The sequence below is a fragment of the Pituophis catenifer genome, unplaced genomic scaffold, assembly GCF_029215685.1.
Source record: "Pituophis catenifer annectens isolate HBS135680 unplaced genomic scaffold, rPitCat1.0.hap2 SCAF_15, whole genome shotgun sequence".
NCBI lineage: Eukaryota > Metazoa > Chordata > Lepidosauria > Squamata > Colubridae > Pituophis > Pituophis catenifer.
In genome coordinates this window covers 5387512-5403553 of record NW_027256895.1, presented here as the reverse complement: position 1 = coordinate 5403553, position 16042 = coordinate 5387512, and the positions used below count along the sequence as shown (strand labels likewise).

Here is a 16042-nt window from a genome sequence, read left to right as displayed (position 1 = left end):
GCTCCTACTTAGGGGACACGTTTATCCACTGGGTTAGCGCTCGCGTGCAGTACGCTTAAGTAAACATGTTTTGAGCAGACAATCCTTCTCATTTCCTCTTTGTGGCGGTGAAGGCTCTCAGCACGAGTCAACCTTAAAAGAAGAAGAAGAAGAAGAAGGGGTGGGGGAGAGAGATAAATGTCAGACAAGGAGGAATCAAAAGCAGTTCCGAAACTTTTCTTGATTTTCGCTGGCTAAACACAAAATCATTGTGCCGTATTGGCCAGCCGCTCACTCATAACACACCCTTCCTTTTCCATTATTTCGTTGTTTAATTTGAGAATATTTTTGTGCAATAAAGAATGCTGGAAAATTCCCACAACTTACGTACCCTTTTCGTAGATCCTTTCTCTTTCTTTCTTTTTTAAGTTTATTATTGATTAATCACATTTACACACCACCCATCTCATTGCTTAAGTGACTCCGGATGGTTTACAAGTTTAAAAAAATAATGATAAAATCCACCTTAAAAACATGTGCAAAAATAAATAAACTTAAAAAGACAGCGGAAGCCCCCTCAAGCCATCCCCAGGGCTCAATTTCACATGGACAGAGCCAGGTCTTAAATGTTCTTCTGGAAGCTGAAGGCCAACCTTACCACAGAGGGCAAGATATGCCAGAGAGAGAAAGAGAGAGAGAGAGAGGGAGAGGGAGAGGGAGAGAGGGAGGGGGAGGGGGAGAGGGAGAGGGAGAGGGAGAGAGGGAGGGGAGAGAGAGAAGGAGAGGGAGAGGGAGAGAGGGAGAGAGAGGGAGAGGGAGAGAGGGAGGGGAGAGAGAGAGGGAGAGGGAGAGAGGGAGGGGGAGAGGAGAGAGGAAGAGGGAGAGGGAGAGGGAGAGAGGGAGGGGAGAGAGAGAGGGAGAGGGAGAGAGGGAGGGGGAGAGGAGAGAGGAAGAGGGAGAGGGAGAGGGAGAGAGGGAGGGGAGAGAGAGGAGAGGGAGAGGGAGAGGGAGAGGGAGAGAGGGAGGGGAGAGAGAGAGAGAGGGAGAGAGGGAGGGGGAGAGGAGAGAGAGAGGGAGAGAGGGAGAGAGAGAGGAGAGAGAGAGATGAAAATGACTGGCTGAAAGTGATCTACAGCCAGTCACTTTCTCTCAGCTGTCGGAAGGAGGTTTTACTTTGGAAAAAACTTGCCAATAAAATTATAGCAACTTCTCCAGCCAGTCTGACCTTGGTGGTCAGAATGGAGAAAATACGTCATATATATTTATGTATACATGCCACCTATCTCTCTTTGTCTCTCTCTCTCTCTCTGTCTGCCTATGCCACATATATTTATACAATATATAAGCCATAGTCATATATATATATATATATATATATATATATATATATCCCATGTAGTTATGTTTATGCCACATATTATAATTATACATATGCCACAAAGTTTAATATATGCAAAGTTTTATATAGATTTATACATATACCATAAAGTTATATACATGCCACATGTACTTATGTATATGCCACAAAGTTATGTTTGTGCCACATATGTATACTATGTGTGTATATGTATAGTGTATATGTATATATACACACTATATATACATACACTATATATATACATACAATACACATACATGTGTATACACATATACACACAGACTATACACACACACTGTACACAAACTATATATATCCATACACTATATATGTATACTATATATACATGTATACCAAGGGTGGGTTGCTATCGATTTGCCCCGGTTAGGACGAATCGGTAGCAATGGCGGCGGGAGGCTCGGCCCACCTGCCCAGACATTGTCAAAGACGCTCTGCGCATGCTCAGAACCTTCTGCGCATACTCAGAAGGGCCACTCCCAATAGCGCTGGCATTTGAATCCCACCACTGATATATACGTGTATATGTATTGTGTATATGTGTGTATATAAATATGTGTGTGTGTTTGTGTGTGTGTGTAAAGAAAGAAGCAGACATCCTGCCAGCTCTGGAACTTAAAATTTATATAGATATAGAGATATAGATATATAGAGATATAGATAGAGATAGAGAGATAGACAGAGATAGAGATAGAGAGATACCAAATTTATATTTCGCTGATAAAGAAATAACTGCCTAACATGCAGGCAGCCCAAGTTCAAATCCAAGTAAGGGTATGGCTAACTGATGAGAGCTAAATAGGTTGAAATAAATCTATACAAGTCTCCCTTTATTTCTTTATCAGCGAAATATAAATTTGGTATAAAATAGTTATATATATATATATATATATATATATATATATATATATATATATATATATATATATAATAAACTATTCTAAAAATATGAGTTCCAGGTATATTAGTAAAAAAAGAAGCAGACATACTGTGAACTCCAGAATTTAACATTTTAAAATTTTGAAAGAATTAAAATAAAATAAAATTTTAATTCTTTTAAAATTTTAAAATCTTAAATTCCGAAATTCGCAGTATGTCTGCTTCTTTTTTTACATATACACACACAAAATATACACATAACTATATATATATATATATATATATATATATATATATATATATATATATATATATATATACATACATACATACATATATACATACAATACACGCACACTATAATCATACTATATATAAAAACAACTATATATGTATACTATATATACATATATACCATATATAAAAATGTATCATTTTATATTATGCTTTTATATTATCATCAGCCAGTCACTTGACAGTGAGATGGGCAATATATGAATTTAATAAATAAAATATAGTACACAGACACAGACACACACACACACACACACACTGAGGGGGAAAAAAACACCCTTTTTTTCTTGAAATAAAGGAAGAAGAAAGTGAAGCAGATGAGGCATCTCCCCCATCTGTCTGGGCAAAGGGTCCACCTCGCATCCCATCATTCCCAGCGGGCGCCGCCTAGGCCCGATGGGGGTGGGGGGGGGAGGAATGGAGAGCGCCAGGTTGGGGAAGGCGGATGAAGAGAAAGGCGGTCATTTATTCCTCGGTCACTTGCATCAATCTGGGCCTCCCTCCGCCATCGGAAGAGGCGGAACCTGTTTACCTCGTCGCCAAGGGCAACGGCTTCCTTGGCAACCAGCATCCAAGATGGCGCCGGAGCCCTTAAGCGACCGTTTGGAAAATGGCGGAGGCGCCCTTTCCGCCCCTAGTAAACATGGCCGCCAAGGACGCCCTGAAACGTCACGAATGCGGCATTTGAACCTAAGAGGGGCCTTTCTCAAAAGTGCGATATTTTCCTTTAAAGAAAACAAGACGGCGATTTCATGATTATTATTGTTTATGCGGGAGGATATAGGCGAAGGAGGTTGCCTCATCCAAGATGGAAGAGGATCTCCGTTTCCGTTTGCAAAATGGAGTCCGGTTTAGCTTCCGGGTCACGCCCATCCAAGGCCGAAAATGGCGGCTCGCACAAGACGAAGGGACTCTTTCAATTAGCCGGTTGTTCAATATAACCCGCGTGGTTTTCCGAAAATGCCCGCCCCGGCAGTGATCTCCCCTGGAGAGTAGCTCCAGAGGACGCCACGACGCTTCGCCCCCCCTTATCCACTGTTTTTGCCCTTTCCCTAAGAGACTTTCTACAAACTCTGCAGCCATCCGTACAAAAATGGCGGCCCCCGGTGACCGGATGAGGCGGGTACTTCCGTTTGGACGTTCCAAGATGGCGGCCCCCAGGGCTTTTTTTTTTTTTTTTTTTTTTTTTTTTTTTTGATCCGTGAACGAGCGTCGCCGCGGAAGTCGGTTCTTCTGAATGGCGCTTCCCGTGACCCCGAGGCTGGGTATGGATGCCCCCCCCCCCGCCCCACGCTTGAACACGTGCCCGAGAGAATGAATGGCTTATTGATATCTGCTTTTCCTGGGGGTCGAGTCGGAAAGAACCTTAGGAGGCCATCTAGTCCAACCCCCTTGCTCACGCAGGAGATCTAGGGATTCGAACCGCCTAACTGCGGACCTTTCTAATCGACAAAGCTCAGCGTTTTAGCCACTGAGCCATTCTCCCTTCCGAATTCCACGCGCGATTGAAGGACGCCCTTTATAGGAAAGGCTGAATTCCTCATTCAAATTCCAAATTCAAGAAAGGTCCAAACTGCTTTATAAATTCCCATGATGGCCATATTTGAGCAGCACGTGGGGTGGAGTGGGTGGACTTGGCTAATGGAGACATTGATATGCTGCAGCCCCTTTTTTTGAAGCTGTATTTCTTAACAACTTGGCAACTTTTAAGATGGATGGTGGACTTCAAATCCCAGAATCCCCCTTAATCCCAGGAGAATGATAATTCCCCAGCCAGCAAATTGACAATTTTAAGTCTGGTGGACTTCAGCTCCCAGAATTCTCCAGCCAGCAAATTGCCAGCTTTAAAGGGTGGACTTCAACTCCCAGAACCCCCCTTAATCCCAGGAGAACAATAATTCCCCAGCCAGCAAATTGACAATTTTAAGTCTGGTGGACTTCAGCTCCCAGAATTCTCCAGCCAGCAAATTGCCAGCTTTAAAGGGTGGACTTCAACTCCCAGAACCCCCCTTAATCCCAGGAGAACAATAATTCCCCAGCCAGCAAATTGACAATTTTAAAATGGGTGGACTTCAACTCCCAGAACCCCCCTTAATCCCAGGAGAATGACAATTCCCCCAGCCAGCAAATTGAAATTTTAAGATGGGTGGACTTCCACTCCCAGAATTACCCTTAATCCCAGGAGAATGATAATTCCCCCTGCCAGCAAATTGACAATTTTAAAATGGGTGGACTTCAACTCCCAGAGTTCCCCTTAATCCCAGGAGAACAATAATTCCCCAGCCAGCAAATTGACAATTTTAAAATGGGTGGACTTCCACTCCCAGAACCCCCCTTAATCCCAGGAGAATGACAATTCCCCCAGCCAGCAAATTGAAATTTTAAGATGGGTGGACTTCCACTCCCAGAATTACCCTTAATCCCAGGAGAATGATAATTCCCCCTGCCAGCAAATTGACAATTTTAAAACGGGTGGACTTCCACTCCCAGAATTCCCCTTAATCCCAGGAGAACAATAATTCCCCAGTCAGCAAATTGACAATTTTAAAATGGGTGGACTTCCACTCCCAGAATCCCCCTTAATCCCAGGAGAACGATAATTCCCCCAGCCAGCAAATTGACAATTTTAAAATGGGTGGACTTCAATTCCCAGAATTCCCCTTAATCCCAGGAAAACAATAATTCCCCAGCCAGCAAATTGACAATTTTAAAATGGGTGGACTTCCACTCCCAGAATTCCCCTTAATCCCAGGAGAATGATAATTCCCCCAGCCAGCAAATTGACAATTTTAAAACAGGTGGACTTCCACTCCCAGAATTCCCCTTAATCCCAGGAGAATGATAATCCCCCCAGCCAGCAAATTGACAATTTTAAAACGGGTGGACTTCAAATCCCAAAATCCCCCTTAATCCCAGGAGAATGATAATTCCCCCAGCCAGCAAATTGACAATTTTAAGATGGGTGGACTTCAAATCCCAGAATCCCCCTTAATCCCAGGAGAACGATAATTCCCCCAGCCAGCAAATTGACAATTTTAAAATGGGTGGACTTCAATTCCCAGAATTCCCCTTAATCCCAGGAGAACAATAATTCCCCAGTCAGCAAATTGACAATTTTAAAATGGGTGGACTTCCACTCCCAGAACCCCCCTTAATCCCAGGAGAATGATAATTCCCCCAGCCAGCAAATTGACAATTTTAAAATGGGTGGACTTCCACTCCCAGAATTCCCCTTAATCCCAGGAGAACGATAATTCCCCCAGCCAGCAAATTGACAATTTTAAGACGAGTGGACTTCAAATCCCAGAATCCCCCTTAATCCCAGGAGAACAATAATTCCCCAGCCAGCAAATTGACAATTTTAAGACGGGGGACTTCAACTCCCAAAATTTCCCTCAATCCCAGGAGAACAATACTTCCCCAGCCAGCAAATTACCCACTTTAAGAGGGGTAGACTTCAATTCCCAGAATTCCGCAGCCAACAAATTGCCATCTTTAAGGGATAGACTTCAAGTCCCAGAATTCGCCTTAATCCCAGGAGAACAGTTATTCCCCAGCCAGCAAATTTTATTGCTATTGTTATTCACTCAACATGGAGACCATCTCAGCTAATACTTTTACTAACCACCAGGTGGCAGTGCAGGACTGGTTTCATTCTGTTTGAAACTTCTCAAATATATGTAGCTACAATACTGTAGCTACATACACCTGATGAGGTCCAAACCGAATAAACGTAGTTGTGTATTGCCTCCTTAAAGTCAATATAGTTTTTTTTTTTTAAAAAAAAACCACCCAGGGTGTACACTGTCTAAAAATCAAGAAATGCCCTTCCCCAAGAGAGGTGAAAGATACTTAGAACCTTGTTAAATGAAACTACCATATTTTTTGGACTATAAGACGCACTTGACTATAAGACTATAAGACTAAATTTAGAAGAGGAAAACAAACAAAAACTTTTGGGCCTTCGTGAGCCCTGTTTTTGGGCCTTATTTTGGCTCTTTTCCAGCCTTTTTTCCAGCCCATTTTCAAGGCTTTTTTTGGCCTGTTTTCAGGGCTTTTTTCATCCTGTTTCCAAGGCTTTTTTCAGCCCGTTTTCAGGGCAATTTTCAGTCCGTTTTCATGGCTTTTTTTCAGCCTATTTTCAAGGCTTTTTGTTTGTTTGTTTTGAGGCTTTTTTTGGCCTGTTTTCAGCCCGTATTCAGGGCTTTTTTCATCCTGTTTCCAAGGCTTTTTTCAGCCCGTTTTTGAGGCTGGTTTGGTCTGTTTTCAAGGCTTTTTCTGTCCGGTTTTTGGCCTGTTTCAGGGCTTTTTTCAGCCCATTTTCAGGGCTTTTTTCAGCCCGTTTTCGTGGCTTTTTTTCAGCCTATTTTCAAGGCTTTTTTGTTTGTTTGTTTTGAGGCTTTTTTTGGCCTGTTTTCAGCCCATTTTCAGGGCTTTTTTCAGCCCGTTTTCGTGGCTTTTTTTCAGCCTATTTTCAAGGCTTTTTTGTTTGTTTGTTTTGAGGCTTTTTTTGGCCTGTTTTCAGCCCATTTTCAGGGCTTTTTTCAGCCCGTTTTCGTGGCTTTTTTTCAGCCTATTTTCAAGGCTTTTTTGTTTGTTTGTTTTGAGGCTTTTTTTGGCCTGTTTTCAGCCCATTTTCAGGGCTTTTTTCAGCCCGTTTTCGTGGCTTTTTTTCAGCCTGTTTCCGAGGCTTTTTTCAGTTTGTTTTTGAGGCTTTTTTCGGCCTTTTAAAGACTTTTTGGCCCTTTTTCGAGGCTTCTTTTGGCCTGTTTTTGAGGCTTTTTTGGACCGTTTTTTTCGAAAGCCATCTTTCTTGTCTGTCTATATCAAGCATCTATCTATCTATCTATCTATCTATCTATCTATCTATCTATCTATCTATCTATCTATCTATCTTTTTCAAGAGGCAACTGGACTTTCTGGAACAACCATGGGCCAACCAGGACCTGGATGACTGAGAATCTCCACAGACATCTATCTATCGTATCTACTCTCTTACCCCTCCCCTCTCTCTCGCTATCTGTCTATCTATCTTTCATATTTCTTAACAGCCCATCCCCCTCAGGGATGGGATCTGGGTGGTGTCTAGTATAATCAATAACATTATCATTAGAATCAGAATAATTTCTTAAGATTTAATCATTCAGACTGTGCCTCTGGAAAAGCATATGAAAAGGCAGGAAGGCTTTCTATATCATTTTTAAAGTTCCTCTCAACTAATAGTTTTCTTCTAAGTCTGACCATGACAACGTGTAAATCTTTGGCTGCTCAAAGGAACACGGATCAAAAAATAGGCAATACATATACCGTATTTTTTGGTCTATAAGACGCTCCGGACCATAAGACGCACATTAGTTTTAGAGGAGGCAAACAAGGGGGGGGAAATATTTGCCTCTGCCTCCCAGCGTCCATCGGGTATTCATCTGGCTAGCGTCCTTGCAGCAAACAGCCTGGTCAGCTTCAGCACGTTGTCGCAGCCCCAGCATGTGGCTCGTCGGGGCTCTGCTCCGTTACACCCGCCACCGTTCAGCTGAGCGGCATTTATTTATTTTTGTCTGGTTTCTCATCCTGTAGGAGCCCAGCTTGTGATATTGGCTCGGAGTTTCCATTGCAGTAGCTTGAAGCATGCCGGAAGTGAATGGAGAATGAAGTAAGTACCTAATCTAATCTAGCTATCATCTATCTACCATCTACCTAGTTATCACCTGTCTCTCTGTCTGTATCTATCATCTTTCTATCATCTATCATCGACTGTATACCTATTGTCTGTCTATCTATCTGTCTATCTATCATCTACTATTTATCTATCACCATGATGGCGACCCCATGGCATGTGTGCAAGAGGTGCCACTCAGCCCTATCTGTGGGCACGCACGCTATCACCCCAGCCCAGCTCCATTGCGTTTGTCCCACAGGAGGGAGAGTGGGAGGGAGGGAGGGAGGGAGGGAAAGAGAGAAAGAGGGGGGGAAAGGGAGGGAGGGGAAGAGAGAGAGGAAAAGAGGGAGGGAAAGAGAGGGAGGGAGGGAAAGAGAGGGAGGGAGGGAAAGAAAGAGGGGGAAAGAGGGAGAGGGGAAGAGAGAGGGAGGAAAAGAGAGAAAGAGGGAGGGAGGGAAAGAAAGAGGGGGAAAGAGAGAGAGGGAAATAGGGTGGGAAAGAGAAAGAGAGGGAGAAAGGGAGGGGAAGAGAGGGAGGAAAAGAGAGAGAAAGAGGGAGGGAAAGAGAGAGGGGGGGAAAGGGAGGGAGGAAAATAGAGAGAGAAAGAGGGAGGGAAAGAGAGGGGGATAAAGAGAGGGAAAGGGAGGGAGAGAAAGAGAGGGGGAAAGGGAGGGAGAGGAAGAGAGGAAGGAAAGGAGGGAGGGGAAGAGACAGGAAGGGAGGGAGGAAAAGAGAGAGAAAGGGAGGGAAAGAAAGAGGGGGAAAGAGAGAGAGGGAAAGAGGGAGGAAAAGAGGAGGAGGAAGGGAAAGAGAAAGAGGGGGAAAGAGAGAGAGGGAAAGAGGGAAAGAGAAAAAGAGGGGGAAAGAGAAAGAGGGGGAAAGAGAGAAAAAGAGGGGGAAAGAGAGAGAGGGAAAGAGGAAGGGAGGGAAAAAGAAAGAGAGGGGGAAAGATGGAGGGAGGGGAAGATAGAGGGAGGAAAAGAGAGGGTGGGGAAGAGAAAGAGAGGGAAAGAGAAAGAGGGAAAGAGAGGGAGGGGAAGAGCTTGTGGGGGCTCCATTTTCACTGGCAGAGGGCTTCAGCAGGCCATCGCAGCTGAAAACAGGGCCCCAGGGGGGGGCACCCCCAAGATCCGTTTTTGCTGGTAGAGGGCTCCAGGAGGCCGTCGCGGCCGAAAAGGAAGCCTGGGCGGGCTGCGCACTGGCTCCCCGAGCTCCGTTTTCGCTGGCGGAGGGCTGCAGGAGGCCATAGCGGTCGAAAACGTAAGCCTCAGTGAGTAACGTCGAGCTGGCCACGCCTACTCTGGCCGCACACACACCCGGGCCCTGAGATCAAACACAGTCCTGATGCAGCCCTCAATGAAATCGAGCGGGACACCCCTGATTTACACTTATCGGTAGCGGCTGTCTCAAATCCCTTTTGATCTGTGGGCGATCTATTCAATTTCCGAGAGCTGCACCAACTCTTTTGTCTTTTTTTTTTTTTTCCAGGCACGGCCTCCCTGCAAACCCATCGGATCACGGGCTGACTACCAATTTACCGGATTGGTCTTTTGCTGGTAAACAAATAAACTAATCGGGGCGGGGAGAAGATTATCTGTTGATGTTGATAGACTGCTTTTATGAGCGGTGCGGTGGCCTAGAGGCAGAGCTCGCGCCTCACAATCAGGAGGCTGTGAGTTCGATCCTAGGTAGAGGCAGATATTTCTCTCTCTGGGCACAATGAGAAAATATATATCTGCTGAACAAAACTCTGCATTGGAAACAGGAAGGGCATCCGGCCAGTAAAGACTCAGCTCCATTCAGTTGCCCCAACTCCATCCCGCAAGGGATTACGGGGCCATTAAAAGAAAAAATATATATATAGACTGTTTTTATGCCAAAAGTCCCTCAAACCGATTTGAGGAAGGCCAAAGTAGAATCAAACTAAACTCCCCCTTTTTAAAAAACAAAAAAAAACAATGTTTTAGGAAACAAGATTATCATCCTCAAAGGAGAATCGGGTGGCAGGCCAGATGATTGACAAGAGGCTTCTGCCCGATGGAGAATTCCAGCTGTGTTTATACGGTTGCCTAGCTCAATTTGAACCCGTCACTTTTGAAAGATCTATAGAGTGGTGTGGTGGCCTAGAGGTGGAGCTCTCGCCTCACAATCAGGAGGCTGTGAGTTTGATCCTAGGTCAGTGATGGCTAACCTTTTTGCCATCGAGTGCCAAAAGTGGGGGGAGCGTAGGGGGGGTCACGTGCACGTGTGCCCACACCCATAATTCTATGGGCCCCACCCCCTGCGCGTGGGGTACGGTGGGCCACCGGACTTCCGGTGGAACCGGAAGTCGAGAAACAAGCCGTTTCTGGCCTCCAGAGACGTGGGGAAGGCCATTTTCGTCCTCTCCAGGCACCTAGAAAGGTTCTGGAGCCCGGGGAGAGTGAAAAACAGGCCTTCCGGTCCCACCGGAAGTCGGGAAACAGGCCATTTCTGGCCTCTGGAGGGCCTCCGGGGGAGGGGGGGGGAAGAAGGCCTAGAAAGCCTCTGGAGCCTGGGGAGAGGGAAAAACAGGCCTTCCTCATCCACCCACCCCGGAGACCCTCCAGAGGCCAGAGACAGCGTGTTTCCCGACTTCTGGTGGGCCCAGAAGGCCTGAAAATCAGCTGGCTGGCGCATGCATGCGTACCGCAGCTCAGCTTGCGTGCCCACCAATATGGTTCCGCGTGCCACCTGTGGCACGCGTGCCATAGGTTCGCCATCCCAGTCCTAGGTAGAGGCAGATTTTTCTCTCTATGGGCACATTGAGAATATATATCTGCTGAACAAAACTCCGCATTGGCAACAGGAAGGGCATCCGGCCAGTAAACAGAGCCCTCCATTCGGTTGCCCAGACTCCACACCCGCAAGGGATTATGGGGTCATAAAAAAGAGATGATGATGACTTTCGAAAGATCATAATTTGGATGCTTGGCGACTGAAGTCCTACAGGTAGTCCTCGACTTACGACAGTTCGTTTAGTGACCGTTCGAAGGGATCCTGCAACTGTCGGAAGTACCCGCCAGTTGCCAAGCATCTGAATTTGATCACGTGGTTTTAAGTCGAGGAGTCCCTGGAACACGGAATATTTTTTACGTGGGGTTTTTTTTTTTTTTTTACATTTCTGAGGTAAATAGAGGTAAAACAGTTCATTTAACGACCGTTCGAAGTTACAAAAAAAAGGGGCTTATGGCCGTTTTTCACACTTAGCAATCCTTGCAGAAATCCTTATGTGAGCAAAATTCAGACACTTGGCAACTGACTGGTATTTATGACGGTCGCAGCGCCCCGGGGTCATGTGATTCTCCTTTCGCGACCACCTGACAAGCAAAGTCAATGTGAAAATCCAGATTCCCTTAACAGCGGTCTTACCAACTTAACGACTGCAGTGATTCACTTAACAACCGTGGCAAGCAAGGTCATAAAACTCACTTAACCGAGGTTTCTGCAGAACCACATACATTTTGGGCTTCGTTGAGGTCGTAATTCGAGGACCACCTGTATTTACAACGGTTTTTAAGATGGAATGGAATGGAAATAGAAAGAACAGAATAGAAATAGAAATGGAATAGAGAATAAATGGAATGGAATGGAATGAAATATTAGAATAGAATAGAATAGAATAGAATAGAATAGAATAGAATAGAATAGAATAGAATAGAATAGAATAGAATAGAATAGAATAGAATAGAATAGAATAGAAGAAGAAAAGAGAAGAGAAGAGAAGAGAAGAGAAGAGAAGAGAAGAGAAGAGAATTCAGAAGAGAATACCATAAAATATATAGAATAGAATAGAATAGAATAGAATAGAATAGAATAGAATAGAATAGAATAGAATATAGAATATAGAATATAGAATATAGAATATAGAATATAGAATAGAACAGATGGAATAGAAGGAATAGAATGGAAAATAATAGAATAAATGGAATAGAATATATGGAATGGAATGGAAAATAATTAGAATAGAATATAGAATATGGAATGGATAGAGAACAGAACAGAACAATATAGAAATCGTTATTGGCCAAGTGTGATTGGACACACAAGGAATTTGTCTTTGGTGCATAAGCTCTCATTGTACATGAAAGCTATAAGTGATAAATCATGATCATACGCTGTTTTCCCCAAAATAAGACATCCCCTGATAATAAGCCCAATCGGACTTTTGAGCGCATGGCAATAAGGCCAAGCGCTTATTTCAGGGTTCAAAAAACTATAAGACTGGGTCTTATTTTCAGGGAAACACAGTAGTCATAAAAATACATTCATCCTAAATCATAAGATATCACACTTTGTGATAGTCATAGGATACTAAATAAGCAATCAACATAAATCTTAATAGAATAGAATAGAATAGAATAGAATAGAATAGAATAGAATAGAATAGAATAGAATAGAATAGAATAGAATAGAATAGAATAGAATAGAATATTTTTATTGGCCAAGTGTGATTGGACACACAAGGAATTTGTCTTGGTGCATATGCTCTCAGTGTACATAAAAGAAAAGATACGTTATAAATAGAAACTAAATAAAATAAAATAAAATCATAAAGATACAAGCAACAAAGTTATAGTCATAAGTAGAAAAGGAGATAGGTAATAGGAAAGATGATAAGAATAATGGTAATACAGTCTAACTAAATAGTTTGACAGTGTTGTGGGAATAAGTTGTTTAGCAGAGCGATATATATATGCTCCATTTAGCAAATGTCCAAAATTCGATCATGGGACCGCAGTTTTCGGGCTGCGTTGTAACTCTGGACAGTCGCTAACCAACCGGTCGTAAGTGGAGGACTTCCCTGTCCTTCGGGATTCATTAGGGTTGTTAATTCTGCATTAAGCAAGCTTCACATCTGCCCTCCGAGAACGCCAACCTGTGTCTTCAATAACCATTGTGCCTTTCTTTTGTCCGTCTGTCATTCCCCGCCCCCCTCCCCACTCCGCCCCGGCAGATGGCAGGCCCGCTCCTCCCATGGTAGGCCACCTCCGACGCCAGGAAAAAAACCGGGAGATGGTGGTAAGTACCCTTTCTAGCCACGTGGCAAAAAAATGGGGCGTAACTTACCGTATATTTCGGACTATAAGATGCACCGGAGTATAAGATGCACGAAGATTTCAAAGAGGTAAACAAAAAAAATTTTGCCCTCCCCGGTCCCCAGGAGCACTCTGCAGGCCTCCCAAACCCTCTGCGTGCCCTGTTTTTGCAAAAAATAGGCCCATTTTCACAAAAAACGGGCCCGTTTTTGGCCTCCTAACCCTCCCCGTTTTTTCTTCACAAAAAACGTTTTAAAGGTTAAAAGGGTTGTGTGGGAAGGACATCTCCCCGGGCCTTTGTTTAACGTTCCCTTCTTTGATTTTTGGTCCTTCAGAGGCGCATAGCCCAGCTGTCTTCGGAACTGGACCACGGGATGAAAAAGTGGGAAGCGAAAATGAAAAAGCAGGAAGAAGACCAAGAAGAGAAGCGACGCAAGAGACTTCGGCCCAAAGGAGCCTTACTCCAGCAGCTTCCGAAATAATTGCTCTTTACTCCCTCTGCAATCTCGAGCTTCAACAACAACAAAAAAAAAATTCAATAAATTATGTATAATAAATCTACTGATGTATAAATCTACCTAGGAAGACCGGTTGCAGCAGTGGTGGGTTGCCTCTGGTTCGGACCGGTTCGCAAGAACCGGTAGTAAAACTGGCGGGAGGCCCCGCCCACCACCCCAGATGTCGTCATCGGCAATATGCGCAGAAGCAAGGTGCGCACACGAGCGAAGGGAGTGCTCGTGTGCCATTCTGCTGTGAGCCGGTAGTAAAGGTAAGTAGAACCCACCTCTGGGTTGTAGGTATTGGGTATGGCCAATCTAGAGAAGAGAAGGACTAGTGGGGGACATGATAGCAGTATTGTCAGCGTTTCTTGCAAAAATCAAATCCAGAAGCACACACAGATAGCTGAATCCGCTGGATTCATTAACTTCTTTATATTCCTAATAACAGATTTAGTATATTTACAATGCCAACAGTTGATTCTTCAGCTCAGATCAGCAGGCATGTTCACAAAGTACAGCAGAGAGCTTAACACACATTGGTTTCAGCTTCTCTTTCTCTGCACAGAATCAGAAGCTGCAGACTAAGACAAGCCCTGGCTCCAGCCTGTCTCAGCTCCCAATTGGCTGACTTAGTTGCTATGCCTATTCATTGGCTGACTTTGTTACCATGTCTTCCCACTCGTGAATATTCTGACAAGTATTCCGGTATTTGAGGGGCTGCCACATGACCTGGATGACTGAGAATCTCTACAGACTTTTAGCTGTACAATTTGGGATAAACACCTTTTGAACGGTGTGGGTGTAGGAATGGATTTCCAGAGAGAGAAAAATTGCAGACTACAGGAACCAGGAGCACCATTCAGGTGACCCTGAGGACACAGATAAACCGCCAAGGGCTTTACCGACCAGGGGTGGGTTCTAAATTTTTTTACTACCGGTTCTGTGGGCTTGGCTTATTTTGTGGGCGTGGTTTGATGGTCATGTGACAATTCTTTAGGATTTAGCAGAGGTACTGGTCTACCAGGTTTTTAACTGCTTGCAGAGCTGTACCAATCTACCCATTCGTTCTTGGACCGTCCTGGTCTACCCATTTTGTTTTTCGAGCATCCTGGTCTACCCATTTGTTTTTCAAGCGTCCCGATCTACCCATTTGTTTTTGGAGGCACCGGTCTACCACCACGCTGTCTTTTAACACTGATCAGCCGTAGGGCGGCCCTTTGAAGCCCCGCGGCAAGAGTTTAAACAGTTTTTTCCTTCTAGCCATCAGCTGGGACTCGGGAGGCAGCAAATAGGTTGGGGGCGGGGCCAAATAAAAGGTAACAGTAACGTGGGTGGGGCAGGAGGGCCCAGCTCCCGAACAAAGAGAACCGGTTCGGTGACGTCGTATTGTCACCGCTACCGGCTCGGCCGAACCGGGAGGAACCCACCACTGTTACTGACCCTTTAAAAGGGTGCAAATGACCAGCTGTCTGCAAGGAATATAAATCCTTCCATTCCCCACCAATCCTGTCAGAGCTGAAGAAGCTTCTTGGATGAGAAGCAAAACGTCCTCAAAGAAAAAAACAAGAAAGTCCAATTACCTCCTGAAAAAATTCTCCAACACTGGAGGTTTTTAAGAAAAGATTGGACAATTATTTGTCTGGAATTGTATAGGCCAGTGATAGCGAACCTTTTTGCCATCGCGTGCCAGGAGGAAGGGCGGTGGGGTCATGCACGTACGTGCCCATACTCATAATTTTATGCGCCCTGCCCCTTCACATGAGTGCATGACACACGCCCCCCAGGCCCCTGGCACGTGATGGCCCGGTAGGGCCGTTTTTCTCTCACCTGGCTCCAGACCCTTTCTAGGAGTCTGGGGAGGGCGAAAACACCCCCCCCCCCGGAGGTCCTCCAAAGGCCAAAAACAGGCCATTTGCCAACTTCCGGTGGGACCAGAAGGCCTGTTTTTGCTATCCCCAGCTTCCAGGGCCTCTCTAGGAGTCTGGGGAGGGTGAAAACGGACTTTCCCATTCCCCCAGAAGTCCTCTGAAGGCCGAAAATGGCCTGTTTCTGGCATCCAGAGGACCTCTGGGGGGGGGGAGGCTGTTTTCGCCCTCTCCAGACTCCTAGAGAGTCAGGTGAGAGAGAAAAATGGGCCTTCCCCACCACCACCACCCCGAGGCCGTCTGGAGGCAGGAAACAGCCTGTTTCCCTACTTCTGGTGGGCCCAGAAGGCCCAAAAATCAGCTGGCACACGCTGGAGCTGAGCTCGCGTGCCCACTGATATGGCTACGTGTGCCAC

General features: G+C 45.0%; 1 protein-coding gene across 1 annotated transcript; it reads left to right on the top strand.

The window, feature by feature from the left end:
• The first annotated feature begins 3736 nt into the window (after positions 1-3736).
• On the top strand, positions 3737-13814 carry MRPL52 (mitochondrial ribosomal protein L52). Its single transcript, XM_070954351.1, has 5 exons — positions 3737-3813; positions 8123-8198; positions 9693-9760; positions 13180-13244; positions 13597-13814. The coding sequence occupies exons 1-5, from the start codon at positions 3786-3788 to the stop codon at positions 13741-13743; spliced, it is 384 nt and encodes a 127-aa protein (XP_070810452.1). The 5' UTR covers positions 3737-3785; the 3' UTR covers positions 13744-13814.
• Positions 13815-16042: the final 2228 nt, after the last annotated feature.